At 48.0% G+C, this 26,638-nt stretch overlaps 2 protein-coding genes across 2 annotated transcripts in view; both read left to right on the top strand.

Moving 5' to 3' along the window:
- Nucleotides 1–2,016: 2,016 nt before the first annotated feature.
- Nucleotides 2,017–8,777, top strand: LOC120906728 (extensin-like). The gene is made up of 2 exons (XM_040318629.1): nucleotides 2,017–2,906; nucleotides 5,602–8,777. Exons 1-2 carry the CDS (start codon nucleotides 2,883–2,885, stop codon nucleotides 8,284–8,286), a joined length of 2,709 nt encoding a protein of 902 aa, XP_040174563.1. The 5' UTR covers nucleotides 2,017–2,882; the 3' UTR covers nucleotides 8,287–8,777.
- A 2,565-nt stretch (nucleotides 8,778–11,342) lies between these two features.
- The window catches only part of LOC120905587, a 95,826-nt gene continuing 80,530 nt past the window's right edge, over nucleotides 11,343–26,638 (top strand). Inside the window, exon 1 of the mRNA XM_040316525.1 lies at nucleotides 11,343–12,243. Within this exon, the coding sequence (XP_040172459.1) occupies nucleotides 12,236–12,243 (8 nt within the window). The 5' untranslated portion in view covers nucleotides 11,343–12,235. The remainder of the gene's footprint in view (nucleotides 12,244–26,638) is intronic.

Here is a 26,638-nt window from a genome sequence, read left to right as displayed (position 1 = left end):
CTCGCAAATAAATAACATCACTGCAACGCTTCTCGTCCCGAAGCTCGACCGAAATTTCACGCCAGATGCACTCTGTCACTTGTGTTAAATATTGTGTGCTCTACTTAATCGCGGTATCTCTTTCACTAGGCACGCAGCTAGGCGTATGTAAGATGGTGCAATCTGGCGGCAGTTATCAGATATTGCAACGATGCCATCTTGCAACATCTCCGAATCTTGCTGCGCCTGTGAGCTGCTCACTCGTACGAGTGATTTAATTAATTCCTTTTTTGCCCGTTCGATTTACGCCCCTTAATTTATGCAACGCCGCATTACAAAAGCGTCCCAATAATCGTCGGCTCAATTCGCCATTGCCTTCTTCTCCTGATCCGGTTGATTGTGTTTGGCAGCGGAGGCGGATTAATTCATCTCGAGGTCCCTAGTTTTCTTATAAATCCCCAAAATATATCAATATCAACAACTATGATACTGTTCGCATTTAAAAAAAAATACATTTTTACGGATACCAAATACATAATCCATAATTCGTCGAGGATTAAGTTTCTTTTGTCCTTTTATGTTGCAGTTATTACATTATTTTAATGATATTTTTTTCATATTTTGTATTGTTATTAAAACTCCGGACTTATCAAATTTCAGTACTAATCTAGTTGGTCTCCCTTGATGCAGCTTCCCTGATTCTTGACCAATTTGGCTACAGTAACAACCTGACAATTCTAGTACACCTTTGAAGCATATGTAGAAATACTAACACACACCGAATTATAATTATTTCTATTTTTGTATTTGTAGAGGAAAGTTTGCTCAATCATGTATATGAGAGATGAAATCCACTACACAAAACTTTATCCTGTATCTGAATATCCACATTATCCTGTACTTGTGTAATGCTTTATTGTCATGTGAAATTGTATTGCTAATATGGAAGATTGCGAAAGTATGTCCAGTTTGTACGCGAATCTTTTAATTGCCATAAACGTCATCAACACATTCCACACACTTACTTGTAAGAATGTACTGCTTTGAGAAAAAATTAGTTTACCGTGCATATGTGTATTAATAATAAAAAAAAAAAATCAATGGCTTATAATAGCGAACTAACATACGGAGCTTTGGCTAGGGTTCTTTAGGCCCCAGCGTCTGCTCAGTCCGCTTACAGGGTTTTCCAGTGGTTCTCATAGTTGCGGGACACTTCTTTGACTCTTTCCTATTAGAAGTGAACCTCATGTATTGGAAATTGGATTGGCTCTGTGGCACACCTTTTGAACAGGCTCATTGGATTTTCCAATTAGATTTGTCCAACAAGGGTGCTTGAGAGTCCAATTCCCATTGCATTAAGTTCATTTCACTAAGTTCATTCAGTTTCATGTGTCCCACAGCTATTAGAACTCCAGGAAAACCCTGTATAGGAAAATCCAACTCTGGCTATCAGTTCATATGATGCGTGATCCCACGCGTCTCTTCGTCTAGCATTACACGTCACAGGAAAATCGGAAAATGCATACCAACTCGTGTCAACCCAAAGGCTCCAACAGGGCTGCAACAAAACAGTTCACCGGGGTCATACCACATTTGGCACCAAGAAGAAGAAAAAAACAAAACGTCAAAAATTCCCATGCCCATTCCAGTGGGGCATTGGGTTTGGGGGGATGGAAGGTCTACGTCAACCGAGGGTAGAGAGAGAGAGAGGGAACAAAAGAAAAACACACAGTTCGCCACCGGTGCCCCTGGGTCTGGACTGCAAATTATTGTCGCTTTTTTCTCCCCCCCCCCTCTCTCTCTCTCTCTCTCTATTTTTCTCGATTTTCTTAAGAGGTGATTTTTCCAACCAGCCTGCCGCCAGCATCCGACCCCTCCCCACCGGTACAAGCAAATCGTGGTGTGGGCGTCGGCGCTTTTTCGCGCGCCACACAGACATCGCCCCGGCTGGAGGGGGAGTTGTTGGCAGGCGAGCCGCCGGCAACCGGTCCGATGCTATATAGTACACCGACGCCTACGCTGCTGGGCTCATTTGAACGGGTCGCAAAGTGCAGAGCGTGACTGTGAACGTGCTTGTGACGGCACGCACGGTTGTTGTTTTTTTCTACTTTCGGGTGGCTGTTGTTATACAGTAGTTTGTTCGATTAAGCAAAGGACTAAACGGTGTAGGTTTTTTCATACTTGGAGTGCTTTTACTCGTCAATGAATCAGCTTCAAACGCGTGAGTGAGTGTGTGAGTGTGCCAAAAAAAAAGGACTATTTCTTCATCTGCATGTTTGTGTACGTGAAAAAGGACACGTGATCGATGCGCTAGCACGAAAACAAAAAAAAATTCCGCCAATCATCAATCAATACACACTCGTGCTGGGCGCTTTAGCTTTGTGAGTGTATATGTGTGTGAATGAAGCGAACAGACCCAAAACACGGCAAGCTACTAACCACTTAATTTGAGGTGGACGAAACTGTGTACCCAACCTGTGCGGTGCGGGAGGAAAGCTAAATCCTTTTCGCTTTTCTTCCTATTTTTTCTTCGTGTGGTGCGCAGTGAATCGATCAAATCGGATTTTATCCTCCCGGTGTACCAAGGACGAAGCGTAGTGAAAGCAGCTTCGGTGTTAGAAGAACAGTTTTTGTTGGTTATCAATCAATCCTCATCCCCACATTCAATCAACCACAAAGCGAGTGCTCGTGTAGACGAGTGTTGATAGTGTGAGCGCGAAGGACCGTTTGCTGTGTCGGCAAGTGGCATGAGCCTTGGGTAGCCGAGCCCTTGGTGGAGATTCTGAAGTGCACGCGAAACGCAACCCAAGCACCAGAGCGCCCCGCAAGAAGGATCGCTTGCCAAGCATCAACGCACCCGCGTCGAACGAACGGCGTCAAGCGACGAACGCTTGCCTCTCAAGATGGGACACCCATCGCATCCAAAGGTGAGATCACTGGGAGGCGGGTTGTAGCAGTGTTGCATTACCGATTACCGAAGCGCGATCTAAATGTGAGCCCCGCTGAGTGCGAAACCAGGAATCATAAACACAATTCGCGCGCACGCCGCCGCACGCCGCCGCACGCGTAAATGGCGTAGTGGCGCAAGTCACCGACGCAAAGTGATGCAAATCGTTTGCAAGTCGCGCAAATTGGAACGCGTTCTCGCGGGATGCTGCCGCCGCTGGGTGGTTGTTAAGCTTTTGGCCTTACCTTAATTACCGACACCGCTCTTCCAGCACAGCCAGTGACGTGGTGTAAGGGTGGTATCGCGCACAATTGCAATTGCGGATGGCAGTAGCTTTTTGGCTGGGTGCCGTGTTTTGAGGCTTTTGGAATATTTGTACAGGTACAGGACTCGTACAGCGTGCTCGGCCAACACACCGTTAAGATGCGTTTTGCATACCACGCAGCAGTCCAGTAGCTGCAACTTCTGAGCGCAGGTGTTGGGCACTAATGGGTCGTAACACTTCGACGCCACGACGCTCACCACCAATCGATGGGCGCGTGCGCAACTACCGAGAGCCCCGGGGGGCCCTCGAGTTATGGCCAAATTATACACTAATTAATTAGTGGTGTAGCTGCCAACTCTCAAGGCCGATCCACCCCCGAAGCCCCGGGCCAATGTGGTTAAGAGTACGGGTGCATCAGAGCCCCATCATCATCACCATCATTTTTGCCACTGCGAGCGGGCCCGAACGAGTGCAGACAAAACTGGAGCACTACCTGGAGGGCGCTCATCCATTCATCAATTCCAGTAGTGCTCACGCGTGCTCACGCGCCGCTCGGAGGTGAAATTTGGAGTCGGGTGCCTCGCTGTGGACTCCGTTCCTCCCGCACAGCACACATTCTGTGCTTTGTGACCCGATGCAATCCAGCCGCTTCCCATGCAAATGCAGTCGTGGGGAGGGGAGGAGAGGGTAATGAAAACAACCAAACAAGACGGGCAACCCACCGTGTGAGCCCGCGCGCTGGTGGCTCACATCGTAAAATCAGCCCGAATACAATCAGGGGGTGGTAGTGTCGCGAGGTTTTGTTTTCGCGCTCTGGTTTTTTTTCGGTGAAGAAATCTGCCGCACACGGTCTCTAGTGGCCCTTACAGTGTGTGGCAGGTTGGGAGTGGAAGGCGGGGGTGTGGATTTAAGCTGCCTTCGATTTCGCAAATCCCTCCGTGTAGCAGCACCAGTACACCAGCGCCCAGCTCTGTGGCAACCAAGGTGCGTTATCATCCGAGATGCACCGTTGCGTAACGGAGGGCGCTTTTATTTCGCGGGTGAAAAAAGCTGACGGTATGACAGTGACACGCGTGCAAGCGATTCGCATGTTTAGGTGACATGTTCGTAATTGTAGCTATTAAAACGATCGCTTAATCAAAATAGAGGAAAATAACACGTTACTCTTTTAGTAATCAGCTACTAGGTACATCATATCAGAGTAAATTGTAAGGTCTTGTTTTTTTTAACTTATTTTTATGCACAAAGAGTAAAATGTATTTGACACAGCAATACCCTAAACAGCAGACTAATGATGCTTTAATGTCTCACAGAATGTCTTACAGTTTCACGTTTCAAATGAAAAACAACAATGTAACAAAGTGCTAAAATTTAAACGTCAAAATTCACGTTAATGATTACACTACACAAACGCTTAAAATCAAATTGGAACGCGGCAAAACAGTTTTCGGTCTCTTGAGTTTCTTTTTATAAGATTTTCGGGCGCTGGTACTCGATCCTGTTTAAGTGTAGACAGTTCTAATTGGATTCGAATCTATCCTAATCTTGGAACCTATACAGTTCCGGTACTCACATACGCCTCTGAGACATGGACACTGTCCAAATCTGACGAAACCCTGTTAGCCGCGTTCGAGAGGAAGATGCTCAGAAGGATACTTGTCCCCGTATGTGTGGAAGGACAATGGAGGAGCCGCTATAATGACGAGCTTTACGAGATGTACGGCGACCTCACTGTCGTGCAACGTATCAAGCTCGCCAGGCTCCGGTGGGCTGGCTATGTTGTAAGGCATGGAAACGGACGACCCAGCCCGTAAAGTCTTTTTAGGCCGTCCACAAGGACAGAGGAGGCTTGGTATGCCCAAATTGAGGTGGCAAGATGGCGTAGAGGCGTCCGCCATTAAGGCTGGAATAACGGACTGGCAGACGAAGGCGCGAGACCGTGAGCGGTTTCGGACACTCCTGAGGCAGGCCAAGACCGCAAAGCGGTTGTAGCGCCGGATAAGTAACTAAGTTCGATGACAACAACAAATGCCCTGGATCTATTGTGGAATAGACAGAACTCGTAAACGATTTCATACTCAAAACTCTAGTACTTGATGCATTTCCATCGTATGGTCTTTTTCCATATATTCGAGAAGACAGAGAAAAGAACTCTCGCTAGCTGGAAATCTAGGTGATCTCTCGCTCTCTTTCTCTAATCCTAAGCCTCAAGCCCTCATGTGTGTTGGGACCTCGTTAGGACCCCTTATAGGAGTCTCTCGCATCCGTGATATCTGAGCATGTAGATACTTAAATCACTCACTTCATCATTCAGTTACTCGTTACATAGTAACTGGCTACTTTCGAATTCCTTGTTTGCTAAACTTTGCTTGTCTTTTCTCTTCCTTATTTCTTCTCGCCCTTTCCTCAGTACCGCTGTACGGGTAGAGCAGGTCGCGAGCGGATCATGACGCTGTCGGTGATGATACTATTCGTCACCGTCCTCACACTGCCCTTCCCAGGCGTATTCGCCATTACGACGACCGACTCGTTGGTGGAGGCAACGCACACGACGCTCCCGGTGACGCTCGGCGAGACGGAGACGACGCCGGACCGCTCAGCCTCCGACCTCAGCGAGGCGGAAACGAAGGACCCTACGCAGCGGCTCGAGATCATCAAGCAGATCCGCAAGGTGAACCAGGACGGTTCGTACACGGTCGGCTACGAGGCGGAGGACGGTACGTTCAAGATCGAAAGCCGGGACGTGCTGGGCAACATCAAGGGCACGTACGGGTACATCGACGCGAACGGCGACATCAAGCGGGTTTCGTACGGCGGCGGACAGTCGACCGCAACGCTGCCAATGGTGTCGACCGTGCCGACGCCCGAGGAGGAGATTGTGCACATTCCGCCGCGCTTCAACCGCACCCAGCATCTGCTGATGCCGACCACACGCCGCCCGCCCAACTATCATCCACCGCAGCAGCAGCAACAGCAGCATCATACCCATCTTCATCACAACCCGCAGCACGCGAGCACACTGCGCCCGAGCGTCATTCAGACGATTCCGCGAAAACGGCACGGCTACTCCACCACCACACCGACCACACCGGCGTCCAGTGGCTCCAGCAGCAGCACGATGGCAATGAACGGAGGTAACTCACCAACCACCACACCTACCACCACCACGACCACGACCACCGAAAGCACTGTGACGTCAGCGGCCACCGAAACGGGCGGCCATCTGGCAGCAGCGTTCGGCGAACCAACAGCCGCCTCGACTCACTCTTCCACCGTGCACACCAAACCCGGCACGCTGCTCATCATCCGACCGACGCCCCTCCCCTACCAGGCGGCCAAGACGGCCGAACAGCTTGCCCGGCCCGAGCGGCTCGAGGCGGCCAAGTACACGCATGCCCCGCCCGCCAAAAAGCCCGTCCGCGGTAACTTCCTGCGCCGCCAGCTGGCCCCGGCCGTGAGCGAGTCCGGCGAGCAGTACGAGGCGCAGCCGCAGCAGATCATCTACGGCCAGTCGGCGGCCGACGGCGAACTCGGCAGCATCTTCTCCGGCGGCGCAAAGCCCCTGTACACCACACATCCGACGCCGCGCATCCCAGCCGCCGTGCTGGCGGCCCGGCAGCGTGCCGCCCACATCCAGAGCGTGCTGCAGGCGGGTCAAGCCGGCCCCGACCGGCTCACCACCGAGCGCGTGTACGTGAAGCAACCGGCCCGACCACAACCACCAAGGCACGAACCGGCCCCGATCCTGTACGAAACCTCGACCGAACCGAGCTCCGAGCACAGCTACGTCACCGACGGACCGGCATCCTCCTCAGTCGTGCAAATTCCAGCCGCCAATCGGGTCCTCGCGACAAGCGAAGCCGAACCGCACGCGGAAGAGCGTCGTCCGGTGTTCCGCCCCCGGCCGATCGAGTTTCGCCTACGCGAGGACGGCTCATCGCAACCGCCGCCACCCGGACGCTTCCGCACGCCGTACGGATTGCCACCACCGTATGCGAGGTCCTTCACGCCGTTACCACCACCCGGAGAGCTACCCTACGGTGGGCGTGACCCGGACGACAAGGACCGAGAGGCGGACGAACCACAGCCGCATCTCAACAGCCTTCTGCCTTATCGGCAGCAGCGGCGGCTGAATCTGCCGCCGGCAGATCCCGCCTACCAGCCGCAGCAGTCACTCAGTGCAACTCAGCCGCCCCAGCAGCACCAGTCGCAGCAGCAGCAGCAGCAGCAGCAGAACTCGTATCCCATTCCCGTCCCGTACAACCCGGTCGGCTATCCGCGACTGCCCTCCAGCCCGTACTACTACGACATCCCGCCGGAGCGTCCACTGACCGCGCGCGACTTTGAGCGCATCCTGCAGGTGCTCATCTTGCGCCATCAGCAGCAGCAGTTCGCTCAGCAGGCGTCGCGCTACCGTCTTGGCGGCGGCGGTGGTGGCGGCTACGGCGGCTACAATGGAGCCTTCCCGTACAATCCTTACTTCCCCGGGCCATCTCCAGCTCCGTTCGGGCTTGGCGGCCCATACCTCGGCGGCGGCTACCCTCAGCAACAGATTCCCCGACCACCACTGCCCTTCCCCTATCCAGGTGCGGGACCTTACGATGCGCCCGGCTACCAGAACCCACTCTACAGCCCATCCGCACCGAGTGCAAGCGTACGGGGTGGAGGCGTAGCAGCTGACGGTGCCCAGTCTGACCAGCTCGACGGTGGCTTCGCACGCCGCAACGGCCAGTACTACCAGCCGGCGCTCGATGCGCCCGGTTCGGCCGCCACCGGATCGCTCCGTTCCGCCGACTATCTGCCGCCGGACGTGCGCGAAAGCCTGCTCTACCGGATGCTGATGCTCGCTATCCAGGCGCCCGGTGCCGGCACGGACATACTGCCGACCGGACCGCAGTCCGCCGGCCAGCAGTACCCCGGTCTGCAGCATCTGCAGGGTGCGTCCTCGATGCCACGGCCCCAAACCCAACCGAGCCAGATGGCAGGCCGCCAGCAGGACGGGCAGAGCACGGTGACGGCCGCCGCCGCCGCCACGATGCTACCGATGTACAGCAAAAAGCCGGTGCGAAGTGTACAAATTCTCGGCGAAGAGTGAAGACCGCGCCGGGTTTCGTTTCTTTTTCTTCTAGTTCGGTAGCGCTGTAAACACGCAGTTTAGGCTTACTAGGAGTGACTAGATTTAGGTTCTTGGGTAGGCGGCTTCGGAGCTGCTCCCTTTTTTGTGTAGCATTTAGTTTTGTTGTACCTTCCGTATTCTTTCCCTTTTCCGTTTTGTTTTGATGGCGTGTAGTCGTGACACTCGAACCACTAGAATAAGATGTACCAAAGTTTACCCCCGCGCGTCACAACACCGCACACTCACGATTACGGTTACTCCACAAGGCATGTCAAAGCTAGCGACTCGAAAGCGGAATTTACTGCGATCCCGAGGGGCAAGATGCAACTCCAATACGACGTGTTTGAAACGTAAAATAAGGGATAAAATTCTGAAGAGGGCAATCTTCCCGGTCGGGCGATGTGTTTCGCTTAATCTTGACGCAAATTTTCTCCAACTCTTTTCACCAATAAAATCCAAATAATTAAAAATTGAGTCTTTTACGTAGGAATAATCTGAACGATTGTGTCCGCTTCTTGCCTGGAGTAGTGGTGGGAACTCAGAATCGAAAGTACCCGATTCCGATTACGTCTCCAGAATCGGTTCCGATTTAAGAATTGGAATCGGGATAGGCTCTGGAATCGGAATCGGAGTTGGCTCCGGAATCGGATTCTGATATGGCTCCGGAATCTGAATCGGCTTCGGAATCGGAACATAACTAAACCTTCAATGAATATTCCGAAGTCAATTCCGGAACCGATTCCGAAGTCGATTTCGGAAGCTGAATCTGGACCTGCTATCCGGAATCGATTCCACAAAAAATCGGAGCTATTCGTTATCAATTCTGACCAAAACTTCATTTTTCCCATCGCTAGTCTGCAGACCATGGCCAACCTGTCGAATAACTTCCTTTAGCACTTGCCTCTTCTTCCTGAGACGTCTTTTTATGAAGATCAGATGTACATGGCAGAGGAAGGAGCTCACACATGCTGGCTAGCTAGCGGGACACATTTCAGAAGATACTGTGGAGATTGTCATCCGTGCTCTGAGTGCCGTTTTTTGTGCGATTCCCACCTCCTAATTGGCTTCGTAGCTGCCCGAATGTCGGATAATTGAGGCGACCAGTTCTGACTCGCTTTTAAACCGAATGCAACTGGAAGCTGCTTCTCTGGACCAAACATGCCCAAGAAAGGTTGGTACCACCGGTGAGAGGTTCCGAGCGAAGAAACGTTGGTACCGTACCGTTCCTTAATGACAGGTGTAAGCTCCGGCTTGGTCATGTGTGTACGTGTGTGTGTTGGAATGCTTTTCGTTAGCGCCTGGCACCGATGGTTTCTATTTGCTGTTTTCAGACGAGATCCGTTCGCCATAAAACCACCGTCCGGATGGCGTCCAAGGATGGCGTGTGGCACGATGATAAGAGGAAGCTGTGACAACGGCCAGACTTCCGACTTCTGCAATGGGTGGTCGGGTTTTTTTTCTTTCTTTTTTTTGTCGTTGTTATGCGACTCGAGATGGTGTCCTAACGAGATACCGCCACATTCTGTCGGACATTGAGAGCCAATTTAACACGGATTGGTGGGTTTTGTGGTGCTTTCACAGGTTAGGTTATTGATTTTTATTCCATTCCTTCAGTGTTCCGTTCAAAGTTTTTTTTCTGGGATTTGGAAGGACGAGTTACTACGCAAAAATTAAAGCCACGTATGGTACACCTGCAACCTTGACTTATTTTTTGAAGTAAAGTTTCCATTTTCGTACAGCTTGACCATCCAACGTTACGTTAAGCTTTGAACGAACAAAAAGTAAGCTTCCACTCAACGGTTTAAAAGCATGTGGTAAGCTTTATGGCTCAAAAGCTCAATGAGTGCTTTGCGCTGATCCTCTCACCGAATGTGCTGTTCTCTCTTTTACTTTGCTTTGCCCAGGCGAGACAGCAAATGATCGACGCGACTGTTGAACCTTTTTGCTCATTTCAAATGTAAAGCTTAAAGCTCTGGAACATTGTTTTTGTTTTGTTTTATTGTTACGGATCACTCTCAATTTCTTTATTTTCAACGTTTGTTTTGTTACTTTTTAACGCTAAAAGTTATTGTCAAGTGTTTATCAAACAGTCTTATTAGCTATTTCTGATCACTTGAAGTTGGAGCTTGTTGTTGAAACGTTACCCAAATTCAAAGGTGGCCATGACAGTTCAAAGATCCGAGCAATTGACGTATACGAGAGAGGAATGAGGCTTGGAGCATGTAGAGAACAACAATGAGAGAGTGGAAAGAAATAACATTGAACGTGAGCTAAGATAAAAACAAGAATACGAATTTTACCAAAATAACATTACAACCAGATTTTATAATCGCCACAACAGAATATTTTGAGCAAGCGTTTCATATCTAAATCCGTTCCTTTGCCTTCGTTCAAACTCGACAAGCTTCCATAACGCCTTTCCAAAACATACACACACATCCATACACGATCAAGAATGTGAAGAGTAAGACATTCGCTCTTACTCTCTTTTTCGTCGAGAGATCTTCGAGAGCGGCCTCACCCAACAGACGAACTTTCTTGAAGACCTCACCGTTAAGACCTTAACAAAGTCTTACCGCTTGATCACGACACTCCAACGGAAGGACGAACAGAAAGTGATCAAAAGATTTTGATGTATATAGGATAGTTAAAAACTTCTAAAGGTCGATAAAACTTTCATGGAGTCGAATTGATTGGAATGATTCCAATATTTTGCCTTTCGATTCGAAGCATTCTGTTAATTCTGTTCAAACATTTATCTGGTATTAGAAAAAAAAACTCCATTATCAGAATGTTTTCTGGAAAATTACAATCCTTTGAGCATTTGCTTGTGTCATGACGCTACTTCAAAGGAACAACAACAAAAAACATAATAATTTGCTACTCTTGTCACATGCCTTGTTTAGCAGCACATCTCAGCTTAACAAGCCACTGTCGGCTGGGCGCGGCTGTAGGGTTGCGCTTCGCGCTGCTACCAAGCGGTCCGCACAGGCTCGGCTCGGCCCCGACCGCGTCAGAAAGCAACGCACGTCGAGGCGAAACGCGTCGTGGTGTTTGCGTGTGTGCAAGCAGCTTAACCCCAAAATTACGGTTCGCGTTTGCCGGGAATCTAGTGTAAACCAGGCCGCAAAATCAGGAGCTCGGTTCCGTGGTGCGCTTTTTCGGACAGTGCGGCAGTGCGTATGGTTGTTCTCGCGGATTTTCTTGAGCGCACACCGAGGAGGACGCCCTGCAGGAGAAGGTGAAGCAAGTTCTTTACAGCGCTGGTGCCTCGCCCGTTCAAAGCCGGTGTGCTCGGTGTCCAAGGGAAAAGGGAAGTGAGGTGTTGTGTAGGAAAAAAGCGTATCTGTGGGTCTAAGTGCGTGTCCAAAAGGGAATCAAATAAAAAGGAAGTGTGCAAGTGGGTAAATAACGCACCCCCCCCAAAAAAGGTGGGCTTAATTGTGTGTAAAAGGGTGCACGCCCGCACCAACCGCCCGGCTGGAGTCGATTTTCCCAAGGTGAGGAATATTAGGAGGGCGCAGAGTTTCGGTTTCACGGCCGATCGGCCGGAACGGGAAATCGATCATTTTCCCAACCACCACCGCCGGGTCCACATCCTTTTCTGCGGGTGGTTTTTATTTTCGTTCCGCGTGTGCTCGATTAGTGGAAGTGTTTGTTGGGTTGTTCTGCGGGTCTTAGCAGTGTGTGGCGAAGAATCGCGATGCGGTAAGAAGTGGTTCCCGTAGCAACCAGCATTCAACTGCGCCAAGCGAACCTGCCCGAACGCAATAGCATTACAATCAATCAGGGCACTGTGTAGCCGTACCCAGCACTCCTGAGCGAGGGAGAGCCCTCCATCCGCTTCGATCAATGACCAGCCATCGACACAGGACAGCCTTTAACTGCGCCCGGGCGGTGTAAAGCCCCGCCAGCCACGACTGCATTCATGCAAAGGTAAGTAAGCCCTGGCCAAACCCACCCCAACGCGCCCCAAAAGGGCACTGCCGCCAAACACTGTAAACAACAAACATCCCCCCCCCCGGTCTGATGGGGGGCCTGTGCTGTGCTGGAGGTGGTTCGGGAGCGTCGCCCAGAGGCTACCGATCTCGCGCCACGCCAAAAGCGGCAAACCGATCAACGGGCCAGCACCCCAGAACCCCTCTAACTTCCCGCTAATTCGATAAATGTGAAAGGTTTTGCCCTTCACTTTACGGGTGCCGGGTTGCGCCGTGCGAAGGCGAAGAAAGGAAAGAGGGGAAGCAAGCAGAAAGAAAAAAAAACATCAGAGCTTGATCCGTGGTGATCCGACAGTGCCTCCAAGCCTTCCAGCACCAACACACACATAAAAACGGAGCACGCACGTGGAGGCAGGGGCTGCCGCCTGCTGCTGGCGCTGTACGCAAAACAACGTTGACGATTTTTGCTTTTCTCATGCTTATGCTAATTTTGTCACAAACAAACCCCTAAACACGAGGACGATAACGACAAGCGAGGGGTTGGATTAGAGTGTATATGTTTGTATGTCGTGAGACGCCCTCTGCCACAAACATGGGAGCTTGGCGGCGTGGGGGATTTTGCAGCTTAAGCAAAGGTAGCGCGCTTCTTCGTCTGCAACTTGAATGGCGATGGTGGCGGCAATGCTAAGGAACCGTCCGCTTCATTGCGTTTCTGGTGTGTATGTGTGTGTGTATGTGGATTTTCGTTTTTCGTTGCCTCTAGCTTCTTGGTCTGTATGCTGCTGTCGAATGACGGTTATTTGCTGCATTTTAAACCGCGTGCTCCCACCACGCTTTGTTTGGTTGCGGTGGTTGGGATGTTGGGTGTGCTGGGTAGAGCGAGGAGGAGTGCAATGTTTTGGCTCGGTGGCATAAAACCTGTTTTACCGAGGCGCTGATGGTGGCTTCTTGCGTTCCGTCAGTACCGTGTCTCGAAGAAAGGGGTTTGGTGAAAAGCACAAAGAAAAAAAAACAGTCGGCAGCTATACGTACAGGTTCGGGCAATATTGTCAACAAAGCTTGCGTGTAGACTTTTGCTCTTTCCTCTTCTCTTTCTCGCTCACACACACTCTTTTCTGTTAACTGTAAGGATCCATCCTGGTGGTGATGCTCGCTTATGAATGTGAAGTAAAGGTGGTCGGTTTTGTTTTCTCTTCCCACACGACACCGGCCAAAGATCTCTCTAACCCCCCTTTTTATGGTTTTTTAAGAGCGGCGAGCAGAATGCAGAATTCGTTAGCACACAGTGCCAAACCAGCCACAGAAGCCACGCTCGCTGTCATTGGATTGTCTTGGTGACATTTTGCGCGTATCAAAAAAAAAAAAAAAACTCAGTAACTGTCACCATTTTGCGACACAAGCGGGCCATCGGACCCGCCAGAATGGCACGTCACAAATGAAGAAGAGTTCCTGTTATCTAAAACGTAACCAGAAATACAAAAAAACCACAATGTTTCCATTCGCAGAAGCGTACGCGCGGGTAATACGATATTGCTCGCAAAAAAAACTAAAAAAAAAACCCTCACACAACTTCGCCGGGACCAACCGGGCCGGCTCCTTTCCCATGGGCTGTTGCAGTCACCGACAAACGAGCCGCGCTTCCCTCCCAGTTGCGATGAAAATACGCTCAGCATCGAGGCCGGGGCGCGGTGTGTTTTTGAAATTCCTCACTACGCTCGCTCTTCCAATTCGGGGCACCGGGTTTTTCGTTTTTATTGCGACCCTCTTGGTGCGCGGGCGAAATCATGCCTCATGTGGGTCTGTGCCTGTGTGCGTGTTCGCCAAAGCTTAAGGCGCCCTCAGCGTACGATCGTTCTCCAATTTCTCCGTTCCCGCAGCCGAAGTGCGATAAAAATATGGCCCTGGTCAAAGAACCCTGCTGATCGATTCCTCTCTTTACCTCTCTATCGGGCTCTCTCTTGCGCCCTTGCAACATTATCCCAAACCTTCGACAACAACAGCGTTCTTTGGGTCAGCGAAAAGAGTGTTAGTTGTTTTATTGCAGAAAAGCCATCCCCGATGGGACGGGGAAAGAAGCGAAAGTGGGAGAATCAAAGAGGAAGGAAAAAAGGTCTGGAGAGGGTGTGTGTGTGTGTGTGGCTGGCTAGTCTGGGTGTGAAACCAATCGCCCATATGTAAAGGGCCTGTTGAGTGGCTTTTTTCCTTAATTCTTAATTATGAAACATCCTCCGCTCTTCGTTCGCTGTTTTCGGGGCTGTTCCTGTGTAGCAAAGCCGTTCCCGGCATGTTTTTCATAGCAGGCCGTGTAGCAGAGCCATAATTTTACGCCCGCATCCGGTAACTGTTGCTGGATTTGATTGGTGAAGCAGCGGTCGATGGATTCGAGGGATGGAAAACACAAAATTCAATCAGCTTAAAATATGCATAAATTTCAATTAGAATTTGTAAGAAAAACAAAGCATCACATTTGTTCAATAAACCTTGCTCGAGGAGGCACAACGAAATAGAACTGTGTGTAGGTAAGCGGGGCAATTGAAACGACCAAGAGAGCCATATTTCCAATAAAACCATTCAAAATTAATTTTATGATATGTGTGCTAGAAATGCTCGCATGACTCTCCAATACAATGATTCCTTATAGGTATAAGGTTTATGAAAATTCTAACCAAAACTACTTTTATCTATTCCCATCAGCCATGGTAGAAATGAGACGGAACATAATTGAAGTGGATGCTATCTTGAGATCTAAGACCTCATGGTTGTTTAATTTTACCTTTTTGCCTCTGTGTTTGGAAGTGTTTTTGCTAGACATACAGGCTTATTCTATTCTTACAATATCGCGTCGACATCGAATTTTCTCCTATGAAAAATTGAAATGCGTTAAAATTAAGTGAAACTAACTTTGATCGACACCCATGAACATAACTCAATGAAATTAGATTAATACAATTGATAATTCGTCGATCATCTGTAAGGAAATTCATTATTTTTTGGCTGACATTCTAACTTAGCAAGGATTCTTTAAAGCCATCTTCGCGAGCTCGTCTCAATTGATTTTCACAAACAGACCTGTAAACCAACAGGCACATTTCACAACGAGTTAAATTTCTCGACTCGACTGGAATCGAGTAAAATTGTAAGATAAGCTCAATAGATATTCTAGAAAAGCTTGTACCTTCTTCTAAAACCGTATATCTCAAACGGGACGAAATAAATTTCCAAAAAACGCGTTTACCTTCACTAGGCAGTGAACAGCCTGTGCAACCCTGCAATTTCTTCATATTCCCAAGCGCGCGGTGGTGTGAGAAGAGTTCTGAAACATCTCCAAAACGGCAGCGTTTACGATCGTGGAAAGATCGTCCACCGCCTGCCTATAAATGGACGCAATGAGACCCAAACCAACACAGCGACAGCACGCACGCGTTGTTTGCTTCACAGTGCATAGTGCCTGGTTTTTTTTTGTACTTATACTCAATTCTTTTATAAAAACGCTAGCCCAGATCTTGCGTGTGATCTGCTGTCATTCTCGCTGTTTTCTCTCTCTCTCTCTCTCTCTCTTTCTCTCTTGTTCTTTTTCTCCAACTCTAACTGATCAGTAGTACCTCTCAGGTCCAGGGTCGCACCTTTTTGTTCCCTTCTTTCCCCGTGGGGTGTAGCGAATCCTGCCCATACCCGACGGATGAAGTGGCTCCGGCGTTCATCGCCTCCAATCTGTCTCTCTCGCTGTGCGGAATACGTTAGCCCAAAATAGGCATTAAAAGTAGAGAGGGCAAGCGCAAGAGCGAGCGAGCGCGAGGCGATCGTAAAGTATGGTGCGCTCCTTGTCCGTCCCCTTTGGCGCTGGTGCCTTTTAAGCAGCTTAATCGTGTAAATATCGTCCAGGTTGGGCAGACGCTACACTTCAAACCTGCTCTCCCTTACCTGCTGAAGCTGTAGCCCAGCGGGCCCTGTAGCACCGCCGCGCTCTGCATCATCTCGTTTTCATTGCATGTCCACACACAGCAAAACTCTTCCGCTTCGATGTGGTGTGGCTTTCAGTATATACTTCTGTGTGTGTGTGAGTTTGTGGAGTTTACGTTTCACGATTTGAGTCTTTTATGCTTCCCTCTGCCTACCTCTCCTTCTCGCACGGAGTGCCGTTGATGCTTATGCTGCGGCGAAGGCAACATTTATGCTTACCCATTGGGTCTCTTTCGACGGCTGTCGTGACCGGTTTTTTCGTTGTTTATTTGGTTTGTATTTATTTATATTTTCCATTCTTGTTTTCTTTCCTCGTCTTGCGGGCTGCACTCTAGCAGTCGCTCCCTCCGTCCTACTTGCTCGCTAACTCTTTCCCTGCCTGTGGGTGCCTGGGTGTGTGTTATCATCTTTTTCCCGTCACGTCTCGTCGTGATATGATGAGACTAGGAGCGTTCTTTATATTCCATTTATGTCGTATTTCAAAATACAGAAGAAGAAGAAGAAGAAGAAGAAAAACTCAGCAACCAACACATCGTTAAAACGTTCTCTTGGTTTCTCAACCCGTTCAGTGTGCTCACAATTCCACCATTCCACCACTTCGGTATCGCCGGAGCCCTCTCGTTTGGTGCAGGGGCGAATGAATACAACGCCATAAACTGTGAATGCGTTTGAGCACATGCCTGCAGCATGGAAAGGAAGAGGCACACACTGGTGGAATGTGTATTATGTTTCGGTTTGTCACTATTAATTGTATTAAAAGAAGACGATAAAAAAAAAACAAAACAAACGAACGAAGAAATACGAAAGTGTGTGGTGTATTAATGATCGAGAGCTACGAAACACGTGTTTTTCATCTTCCGCCATATTCCAGCGCGCTGCTACTGCTGTACGAGCACGGAGTTGTCGCTTCGGAAAGGGAGCGCGCTCATCAGAGAGAAAGGGTTGCACGCTGGATGATGAAAACATTCTCGTTAGGATCGCTCCGGCTGGCAAACATAATTTGTTACCAGATGAAAGCGAGAAAGCGATATGATTTTTTTTATTGACACCTTTATTCTTCTTCCCTGGTGTGTGTTTGCTATTTGGGAAACGGGGAGCATCTTGATCCAACCTGTCGCAATAAATCATTCCCGATTTGTTGGCGGCCAAAGCAAATGGAGTTGTACGGGTGAGTGTGTGTGTGTGTGTTTAGATGCAATATCACAGTATTATAAACGAGTCTCATAAATTTGTCCTGCTCTCTCATTATGTCTCAAAAAAAGGTATCATTTCTTACATCATAATCATCCATTCTAAAAACAAAACAACAAACAACTTTATTGGGAAATGTTCCATCCATGTAATGCACCCACACCCACCCACTGGGGTTTTCTCGATTTATACGAGGGTTTTCCACTTCTCTTTTTATTGCAACACATCGGCGACGTCCGGATTGGAAAAACACATTTTTCATTCGAACATATGCCCATTCGCAATATTCCCAGCAATCTCTTATTTTTTATTTAAGTCGTAAGTAGTTGCATCAATATGTTCTTGATATTTCCTAAAATTTTAGCTGGTGCTAGCTAATCCCATTTGAAAATTGTGGAAGCATTTTAATAAGAACATTGTATCCTCGTTATTTACCATTTTTGCTTGCCATGGATTTGTGGAGGAGTTTAAATTGGGTTCATAAAATTAACTCTTGTCACGAATCTCGTTCAAACATACTTATTGTTCAGTAGTTCGAGTGTCAAACATAAATATTTCACTACAATTTTCAATTTCATGCCACATTTTGACACACAGTAGCTCCCTCTGGATGTCTAATACATCAGAGCACACAACAAGATCATGCAAAGAATAAACATTACGACTTTACGGCAAACGATACGTGAAAAGTGAAACTTAACTCATCAATGTCCGCCCATTGGTTCGCTGAGAGGAACCAAACTGTGCGGCGGGAAGATCGCTTGCAATTTGATATTGCTGCTCCAAACCGAAGCGATCCACCCACACCGGCACTGTTCGTCCCAGAATGTGTCCCAGCGCATTCGTTCTATTTTCAAACGCAGTTATACCTATTTTTATCCATAACGTTCCCTTTTTCTTCCCTATGCTGCACACCGTGTGTGTGTGCTGCTCGGTGGCGAGCTCTCCAACCGTGACACAAGCGGGACATTCCAGCGGCGGACGCAAAAGAGGGCGCACCGAGTGGTCTTCAGAGTAATTGTTAGTTGAGATAAAACGATGTGCTACCAGCTCGAAGGGGGAAAACAATACAATCGATGACTGTTGGATCACAGAACGCACACATCAAGCCGAGTCCGTGCCGTGGGAGGATGTGAATGCGCCGTTTCCCCGGAAAACCGTATCATAATTTCATTTGCTGAAATTGTGCAGCATTTGCCAAGCTTTTTGCAATTTTTGTAGTTGTTCATAAGTCTATAAAAAGGGAAAATGTACGCCGAATATTGAACTTTTTTTTGTGTAACACATGCGTTTTGCCCCGAGAGTGTATGCAGCATTGATCAATGTTCAGCCCACCCACAGCCACACAGTCAAACGAAAGAATGAGCCACGCGGGTGTGCTGTATTACGCTAATTTTCCCCAATTTGCACTTCCACTCTGTACGCCTCCTGCCCTTCATCCATATCACCACATTCCGGACTACACTCATTAATATGTTTCCACGGATTATGTCTCATCTGGTTGGCGTATCGATAAAATGGAAATCATAAAAACGATAATGCTCCCCAAGGGTACGGGAAGATGAGGGGTGGATGGGAGCGTAGGGAAGAGAGTGGGGGTTTTTTTCTACTTCCTTGAAATATGTTCCGAAATTCGTACTTCGAAGAATTTTGTTGCAATGAACGCGGCGCGGTAGAAAATGCGAAATAAAGTGAAGTTCAGTTTGGAATTGTTTGGGAATAGAAGCCAACCAACAAAAAAAACCCATCAAAATGGACGTTAATCGGGCTATACGTGCTTTTGTCTGCTACATTCTTTTGCAGCGCTTTTTTGTTGTTGTGTTTTGTGCTCTACTCGAAAGAAGCGCGGACGGTCTCTAGCAATATTGGCTGCGAAATCGGCGATAAAGGCGCGCAACGCACCGAAGCACGCACATGATACGCAGATGGTGCGATGGTGGTGGGCCATCCACCGGGAGGGGAAGGGGAAGAGAGATCATTTTACATGATAATGATACCTACACTCATCCACATCTCTTCCCACCCTGTTCGCTGTTCGCCGTCAGCATTTGCAGACAAACAAATACCATGAACGCGTTTGAACCTTTATGAGCGATTTCAATTATAACACCCCAATCCACCGGCCCAATCGGGGAGGCTAACGGACCACAAAGCATGGAAAACGAAGGAGCAAAAAGAAGAAGAAAAAACTAGCCCATAGACACACACATACAGCGCGAGACCCATTGAGGCACACGAAATTTAAGCGAACTCTGTGTGGATGGGCAAAATAACAAGCTCCCTCAGCCTTGGAGATGGACCTACTGTGTCTGTTTGGCTGTGTGCGTAATTGTGTCTGTATGTGTACTTGTGTGTATGGGTCTGTTTGTGCATTTGTGGTGGATCTGGCAAAGCCGACCGTCAGGGGTACGTCTCACTCACTAGGGTGGAGTGTAACGGTGCGAGTCGGAAAATGGCGAGCCGGAAAATCAGGGTCGTTGCACAAACAGATACACACACACACACACCCGTGAGGCACTGGAAATTTATCTAAACGGTACACGATAAGAAAATTGTAGAAAAAGGGAGGGAGGAGGGGAGTAGAGAAACTGAGAGGGCAGTGGTAGGCATATTGGAAATAATAACATTTATTCATACGAAAGGAAGCTAGTGGGTGGAAGAAGGGGGTGGATGAAGCTTTCTTTTTTTTATTTGTTGCTGGTTGTGCGCTTACGGTTGTCCGCCTTTTTATTTTCTGTTCGGGAAGGAAGGGAACTGGAGAGCAGAGATAGCCCGCACGTCATAGCAAAAATGATCCCCCCCTCCCTCTCCTACCTGTCCCAAAAAGAAAGCATCTAAATATATAAAGGTACAATGCATAACAATCGTGTCCCCGGCAACAATGTGTGTGGGCGATCGAATTGTTTGGAAGAGTCGTCGAGATAGGGCGAGCGCCAAAAGCTATCCCTGAATTCTTACCCTCCACCCGGTGGGGGAGGGTTACCAGGTGTGTTTTGAGTTTCTCGATTGCATCTCCGGCAAACTGAGTCGAAAGTTCCTAAAAATTGGTTCGGTTCGAGGGCGCTAGGACGCCGAGACGCTTTGGGTGACGTTGGAGTCGGTGAGGCGTACATTTAACATGAAGTAATTAGGTGACCACACCACACCGGCTTCCAGAGGTGATACACTTTGCTTCCGGTCATTCCCACTGCCCTGGTGCGATGTCTCAACAAGGTCCGCTTCCGATTGGCCTACCATATCCTGGCCCGGGGCGGTGTCTTACGCGACTCGTGCTTGGCTTATCTATCGCGCGCGCGTTTTTGCTTCGCCTCCTTTCGGGCAGCGCTCGACCCGGAGAAGAGTTCACACACTATCGAGAGCAACTTTCACCAAATGGCAATTCGTGGTGTGGCGAGCGATTGCAGTGCCCGGGAGTGCTTGACCGCGGTCGTCCGCTCAAAGCACGACGGGTGATTTCACGCCTCTTCACGCCAACGGTTTGAGAGGAAGGTAAGGCAGCGACACAGAGACAGCGAGAAAGAAAAGGAGATAGAGACAGACAGAGAGCGTGAGCGCGCGATAAAGATGCACGTGCCTTTAAATCAGCTATCCGGTGGTTGATCCGGTTTTTGAACCAACGGTGTGTATGTGTGTTTCGAGCGACTGCTGTTTGCGCGCATGGCCCAGTGGAACTTGGCGGCATGAGACCGATTTCGGTACTGCTGCTGGCTAGCTTGGTGGACACTTTCTAATGAATTGTCGGCTGATGTATGTGTGTGTGTCTCTATGTGGGGGACAGCTGACGGATCTTCATCTTCGGATCAGCCTGTTCACACCGTGCAACAAATTTGCAGAAACGCTTCAGAGGTCCGCGATAATCGATTCTTCCGCGCTGTCGGCGGCAGTGTTTGTCACAAACAAATACGATAGGATCCGGCGGTAAGGCAGCAACAAACCAATCTCTCCTGGTATCCGCTTGAAAGTATGCATTTGAAATGGGAGGGTAGTATGAGACTTTCTCCCGGGGCTTTGTGTTTGTCGTGGAAATGGAAAGTATCTTCCGTAGCCCATCAAGTCACAGTTGTCCGAGAATGTCTGAAGGTCATCTGGATAACGTGAAGATGCTGATTGATATGTTGGATCTTTTGTTCCACGACAACTCAAGGTTCATGGGAAATTCAAGACTTTGATACACTGTTATGATCTCTAGTTAATATTGGGGTTTGAGATTATTTGACATGGAGTCAAATGATCATCTGTTTTTGATGTTGTCTTACAATGTCTTACAATTTCCTCATGGTAGGAATTAGAAGTTTCATGGTGCATCATTATATTGTCCAGGCTCTTCTAATGGCATAACCCCGATTTCAAGATGATTCCAATGTCCGAGACTTCTTGGTTTAAAGTCAGATGTGCCGTCGTATGTTCTAACGATATCTTGGGACACCTTGACGATGGGAATCCAATACCTCAGAGCTGATTGTTACGGTATACGCTCAATTCCATCTCCTTAATAGTGATTCCTACAGATAACCTCAATGTCTGCGACTGCGTTGGCGGTAGGCATTCCGCCCATGTCTTCTATTGACCTTGTGCCAATAGCTAATTCCAACGCATCAACGACCTGACGGAAGAATACGCTGATTCTTAGGGAGTGGCTACTCTACAGTTCCGCACCAGGACCCACCCAATGTCATTGGCGCGCACATCAAAGGAAACTGCACCGTTTCTGCGTACATCTGCTGTGATGTGCCAAAACAAAACTCACACCTCGTATCGCCAGACACCTCACTGTACTGCCTGTACTCTACAGCACCATCTATTCACCAACTGCAATATGGTGAGGTGTAACGACACAGAAAAATAATAAAAACATTTTTTTTTACTATTCACGCTCCGGCGGGTGGTGATCGGTTTCCGGCCATTCCGTGTTGTGTCTTCCTCCACCCGTATGGGGTGGAAGATCGCTCAAGAAGGCGTTTGCTTCTTCTTCTTCTTCTTTTTTTATGACTCACAATTGGGTCTTTCGAAAAGCGATTTTTAACCTCGGTCCGGGGCGTACAAACTTTTGTCACGCTACTGTGCACCACGTTGGTTGGTGGAACGGCGTTGGAAGGCTGTAAGACTGCGCGGGAGGAGAAGGTCATGTTCAGTGGGTCGGGCCGATCACCAATTTTTGGGTTTGAAAAAAAGCACCAAAGCACAGAGTCCTACTTTTACAAAATATAGCCATCGAAGATTGTTGTGTTGACGCTTGGTGGCGTTTAATTTTTTTTGTCTGCGTTGAACAATTCCAAGCTGACGGGCGGGGTGCCTACCCAGTGGCAGTGGTAAGAGAGTCTAGCCTTTACCGCGAGACACGAGCCACAAACTAAAAGAGAAAAAAACAACAAACACACACACCAAACAACTGCACCAAAAAGCCAAATCGCCGGTGAAGCAACAATTACTCCTCACCGGAGGTCAAGGGAAACACACCAAACGCGTAGTCGCCGGTTGTGTGCGCGAACTGCTGCTGGTTTTGAGCGTTGTTACGTGATCGTCGTTCCGGGCGGCTCTTGTGTTTTACTAACGTAGAGGAAAGGAAGTGACGGGGAGGGGAGCGGGAGGTGTTAAGGTCTACTCGTGGATGTATTGTTTTTTTTTGTTTAGCTCTTTAGCCCGCCAGTGATATATCGGGCAATTTCGAGCGAATTGTGTCGTTGAGTGGGCTCCTCGAGCAGAAACTAACAAGGGAAATCCGAGAGGGAGACGTTGTGGTTGTATTGTTACACAGGGTTGAAAGGGCACAAGAAAGAAGGGTGCAGAAGAGGTTGGTGTGTGCATCAAAGCATAACTTGCTCACTTTTGGCACCCAATGGCCCAGGTTTATGCGGAAAGGACAATAAAAGGATGAGGCAAACATGGATGATACCGAAGCAAACCGTGCTGTGGTCCAGGGCTGTCAAACCTCTGCCTTTTTTTTAGCAAGGGTTATACGCAATTACTATTTATTGTTGACATCTATCAGCCACAAATAAGTAAAAGGTGTATAAAGTTTGAGGGTTATCTCTCACTGATTTTGCATGCATTAAGTCAGAAGATGTTTAAAGTTGCTCATCAAATAAAGATAATTGTAGCATTGAGCTTCAACAAAAAAAAAATACACAAAGAACACTATGACGTGCACTACTATGATCACGTGCATCATGATGATACGGATCTGCAAAATGCCGGAAAGCAGCACTGGGACATCAATGAGTCTGCTATGTGTTCCCTGAATACCATGACCGTCACGATTGGTAATGAAAAAGGAAACTGCATTGGAGGTTTTGTGAAAGTTCTACGAAGAATTACGCCCATCAGATGATCGGAATGTGCTCGTATGGACGCTTTCCTGGCCAATCTGCAGGGGAAAAAGTGCTGCAAAAAAAGTACGTTTAAGCCGAATAGGACGTGATTTCACCATGTAATCTGAAAACTTTTGTCTATTTTGTTGAAGGTTGGCGAAGTTGAAGGAGATATTGGTAGATTGTCAACCAACAATCATGCTCAATTATGTACAAAACATAAATCCGTGTACGCGGTCCTTTCCAGGGACGCGTTTGTAAGGGTTTGCTCTGGATTCCGGGGTCAGATAGAGGCCGTAATCGCTAGCATAACAACAAAATTCCGTGATGATAGATTTTTCCCAACAAAACAAGTTTTTCTATTGCCGTAGATAACTATCGATTTTATCGAGCACACTGTGCAAATCAAGCCACAACGCCAAGCAAACACTAGTTGAGCATCTCTGGCCAGCTAAAAAGCTTTCAATAGTTATAAAACAAGACCCATTGTGAACTGCGCGAAAACAAACAATAAAACTCAATTTAAAGGCATTGATATACAAACCAACACTAGCCTTGGTAACTGAAAGGGAGCTTTTGCCAGATTTTATAGCACACAGATTCTCCTCCTCTGTGGATTTTTTTTACTGTTTTTTGAGAACTTGGGAACTTCTTCACAACCAAAAACCGTACCCTTTATTTCCAGACGAAATAACACGTTTTTGTTGTTGTTTTCTTCCCCTTCCTCCAACTACTCCACCGTTGTGGACAGATAAATGTTTGCCCACCGAGTGAGGAGTGAAATCAAACCCAATCAATTAAAAAAACATAAAATGATTATAACTTATTAATTGCTCACCCTTACTACCGCGCTCTTCTCGTCTGGGTGAGTGTGTGTGGTTTGTTGTTGTTGTTGTTGTTGTTGTTATTTTCTTCTGGAAAGCTGCCGTTTTAGGGTGGGGAAGAAAACTCTGCCAATTGCGCACCTAATGAATCCATTTTGAGGCAGTGTGTGTGTGTATGCTGTTGTTTGTGTTGACGGCCTCGCATTATTTCCTCGTTTGGTGTATTGACGGTATGGCGTGCAGCACGCAATACAACGAGCGCGGCCCCCATTTTCCCCTAAGCGCTCGCACACACAGCCACACAGACACACACAAAATACCGGCACCACTTGCATACCTTTGCCGAAGGAAAAGCGAAAAACACACACTCACACAACCCGGGCTAAATTGTTGCCGCGCTTTTCTTTCACCCCTTTTTCGGTTACGGAAAATTCTTTCCGCCTTCTCTGTAGGTGAGATGGAAGGAGGGCGAGGGGGGGAGAGAGAAAGGGGGTGGTTGTGTGCGGGGATGCACATTTTTGTTGCTGGTGATCGGAGGAAAGGGAGGATGGCCGTTACACAATTACATCATCGTCTTTTGCGTTCACTTAAAAGGGCGGAAGTTCTGGCTTGTCGAAAGGTTTCGTCATTTTCCAGCGGGTGCGAGTGTGTGTGTGTGTTTTTTTACTGGAAATGGCACATTTTTCACACATTAAGACAAACCGAGCGGATGGTGAGAAATTACGCGTAATTTTCTTTTGCTTTGAAGCTATAAAAAATGTTTTTATTCTGACTTAGAACCCATCTTGATACTAGAATTTTGCAGTACTCTACAGGATCCTAGTGCCAAAACTGATTCGAATCCCATATAGCTGTTAGAATTTTCATGACTAATTCTAACAGCTGTATGGGATTCGAATCAGTTTTGGCACAAGGATCCTGTAGAGTTCGGCAAAATTCCAGCATCAAGACCTATACTGGCCGTGGAACTGATCCTAACCCCTTTACTGTCCTTTCACTCAGTGGTCTCCACCCTGTGGTCCGTGGCGTTAACAGAAGTGATTCGCGAAAGAATTTTTCTATTTTTTTTAAATAAAAGCACATTAAAACTTATGTTGTGCATATTTGTTCACAATCTAAGTAAAATTTTCATCACAATTAGACACTTTGAATTGGCTTGTCTAGGAGTAGATTTAACGATATTTTTGATCAAACACTTGAACTAAGCCTACAAAGTGTATGCCCTAAATAGATGTGGGTCGTGATAAATGTATTTTCAGAGTCAATTTAGAATTTTAGAATTTTATTATACAGATATTATAGAAATTTATTGTAGAGATAACCTATCAGTTTGCCATTGCATGTATGACAGTGAGGGATGGCTGGAAGAAAGAAAGATTATTTCGAACGAAAACACTCGCAGCCAATGTAATCTGATCCGGAATGTATTAATACAGTCTCCAGATGAAGGCAAACATACAAAACCCATCTGGTGAATGCATGCCAGCGTTCGCAGTCAACATGGACCGGGATCCTCGGCAAAAGGCCCCGAAGGATCTATCAAAACATGAGCAACACTCCTTCTTTACCTCCCTTGTTCTCTCTCTCTCTCTCTCTCTATCTCTCTCTATCTCTCTCCGTCTCTCGCTTGCATCTGTTTGGCGCACATTTACTAATTTACAAACCATTTTCGCCCCACCATCGAACGGAGCACAACGCTCTGATTTAAATCCCGCCCGGCGGATCTTGGCAAACTATTCACAGTACGTGCTTGTATGTGTGTGTGTGTGTGCGTGTGAGAAACGGTCGCCTTCTGTTGGGAGATTGCTGCAGAAAGCGATATCCTTAGATGTCCTGAACACGCCGGGACGGGGTCAAGGGTTAAGCAGAATGGGTGAAGGATGTGCAATGTGATGTAACGAATTAAATTTGAATACAAACCTCCTCCTCCCCGCATACATTGTACTATCGGTTAGGGAATGGGAAGATGCTGTGTTTCCGAAACAGGAGGATTTCTTCCCAGGGTAGGGGGGATTGACGAACTCCTTTCCGCCTCCTTGGACGGGATCGTCCACCGCCAAACATCTTTTACCCGCGCGAGAGGCCGTACAAGTACAAGATGCATAAATTC

This window comes from Anopheles arabiensis, chromosome X (assembly GCF_016920715.1).
Source record: "Anopheles arabiensis isolate DONGOLA chromosome X, AaraD3, whole genome shotgun sequence".
In the NCBI taxonomy this organism is placed as follows: domain Eukaryota; kingdom Metazoa; phylum Arthropoda; class Insecta; order Diptera; family Culicidae; genus Anopheles; species Anopheles arabiensis.
Note: the sequence above shows the minus strand (reverse complement) of the source record. Positions and strands in the feature narration are given on the sequence as shown.

Excerpts from the sequence above, each read along its gene's own strand:
- LOC120906728 (XM_040318629.1), top strand. The coding sequence starts at position 2,883 with ATGGGACACCCATCGCATCCAAAG. Across the intron at positions 2,907-5,601 it reads GACACCCATCGCATCCAAAG|TACCGCTGTACGGGTAGAGC; the intron begins GTGAGATCACTG and ends CCCTTTCCTCAG.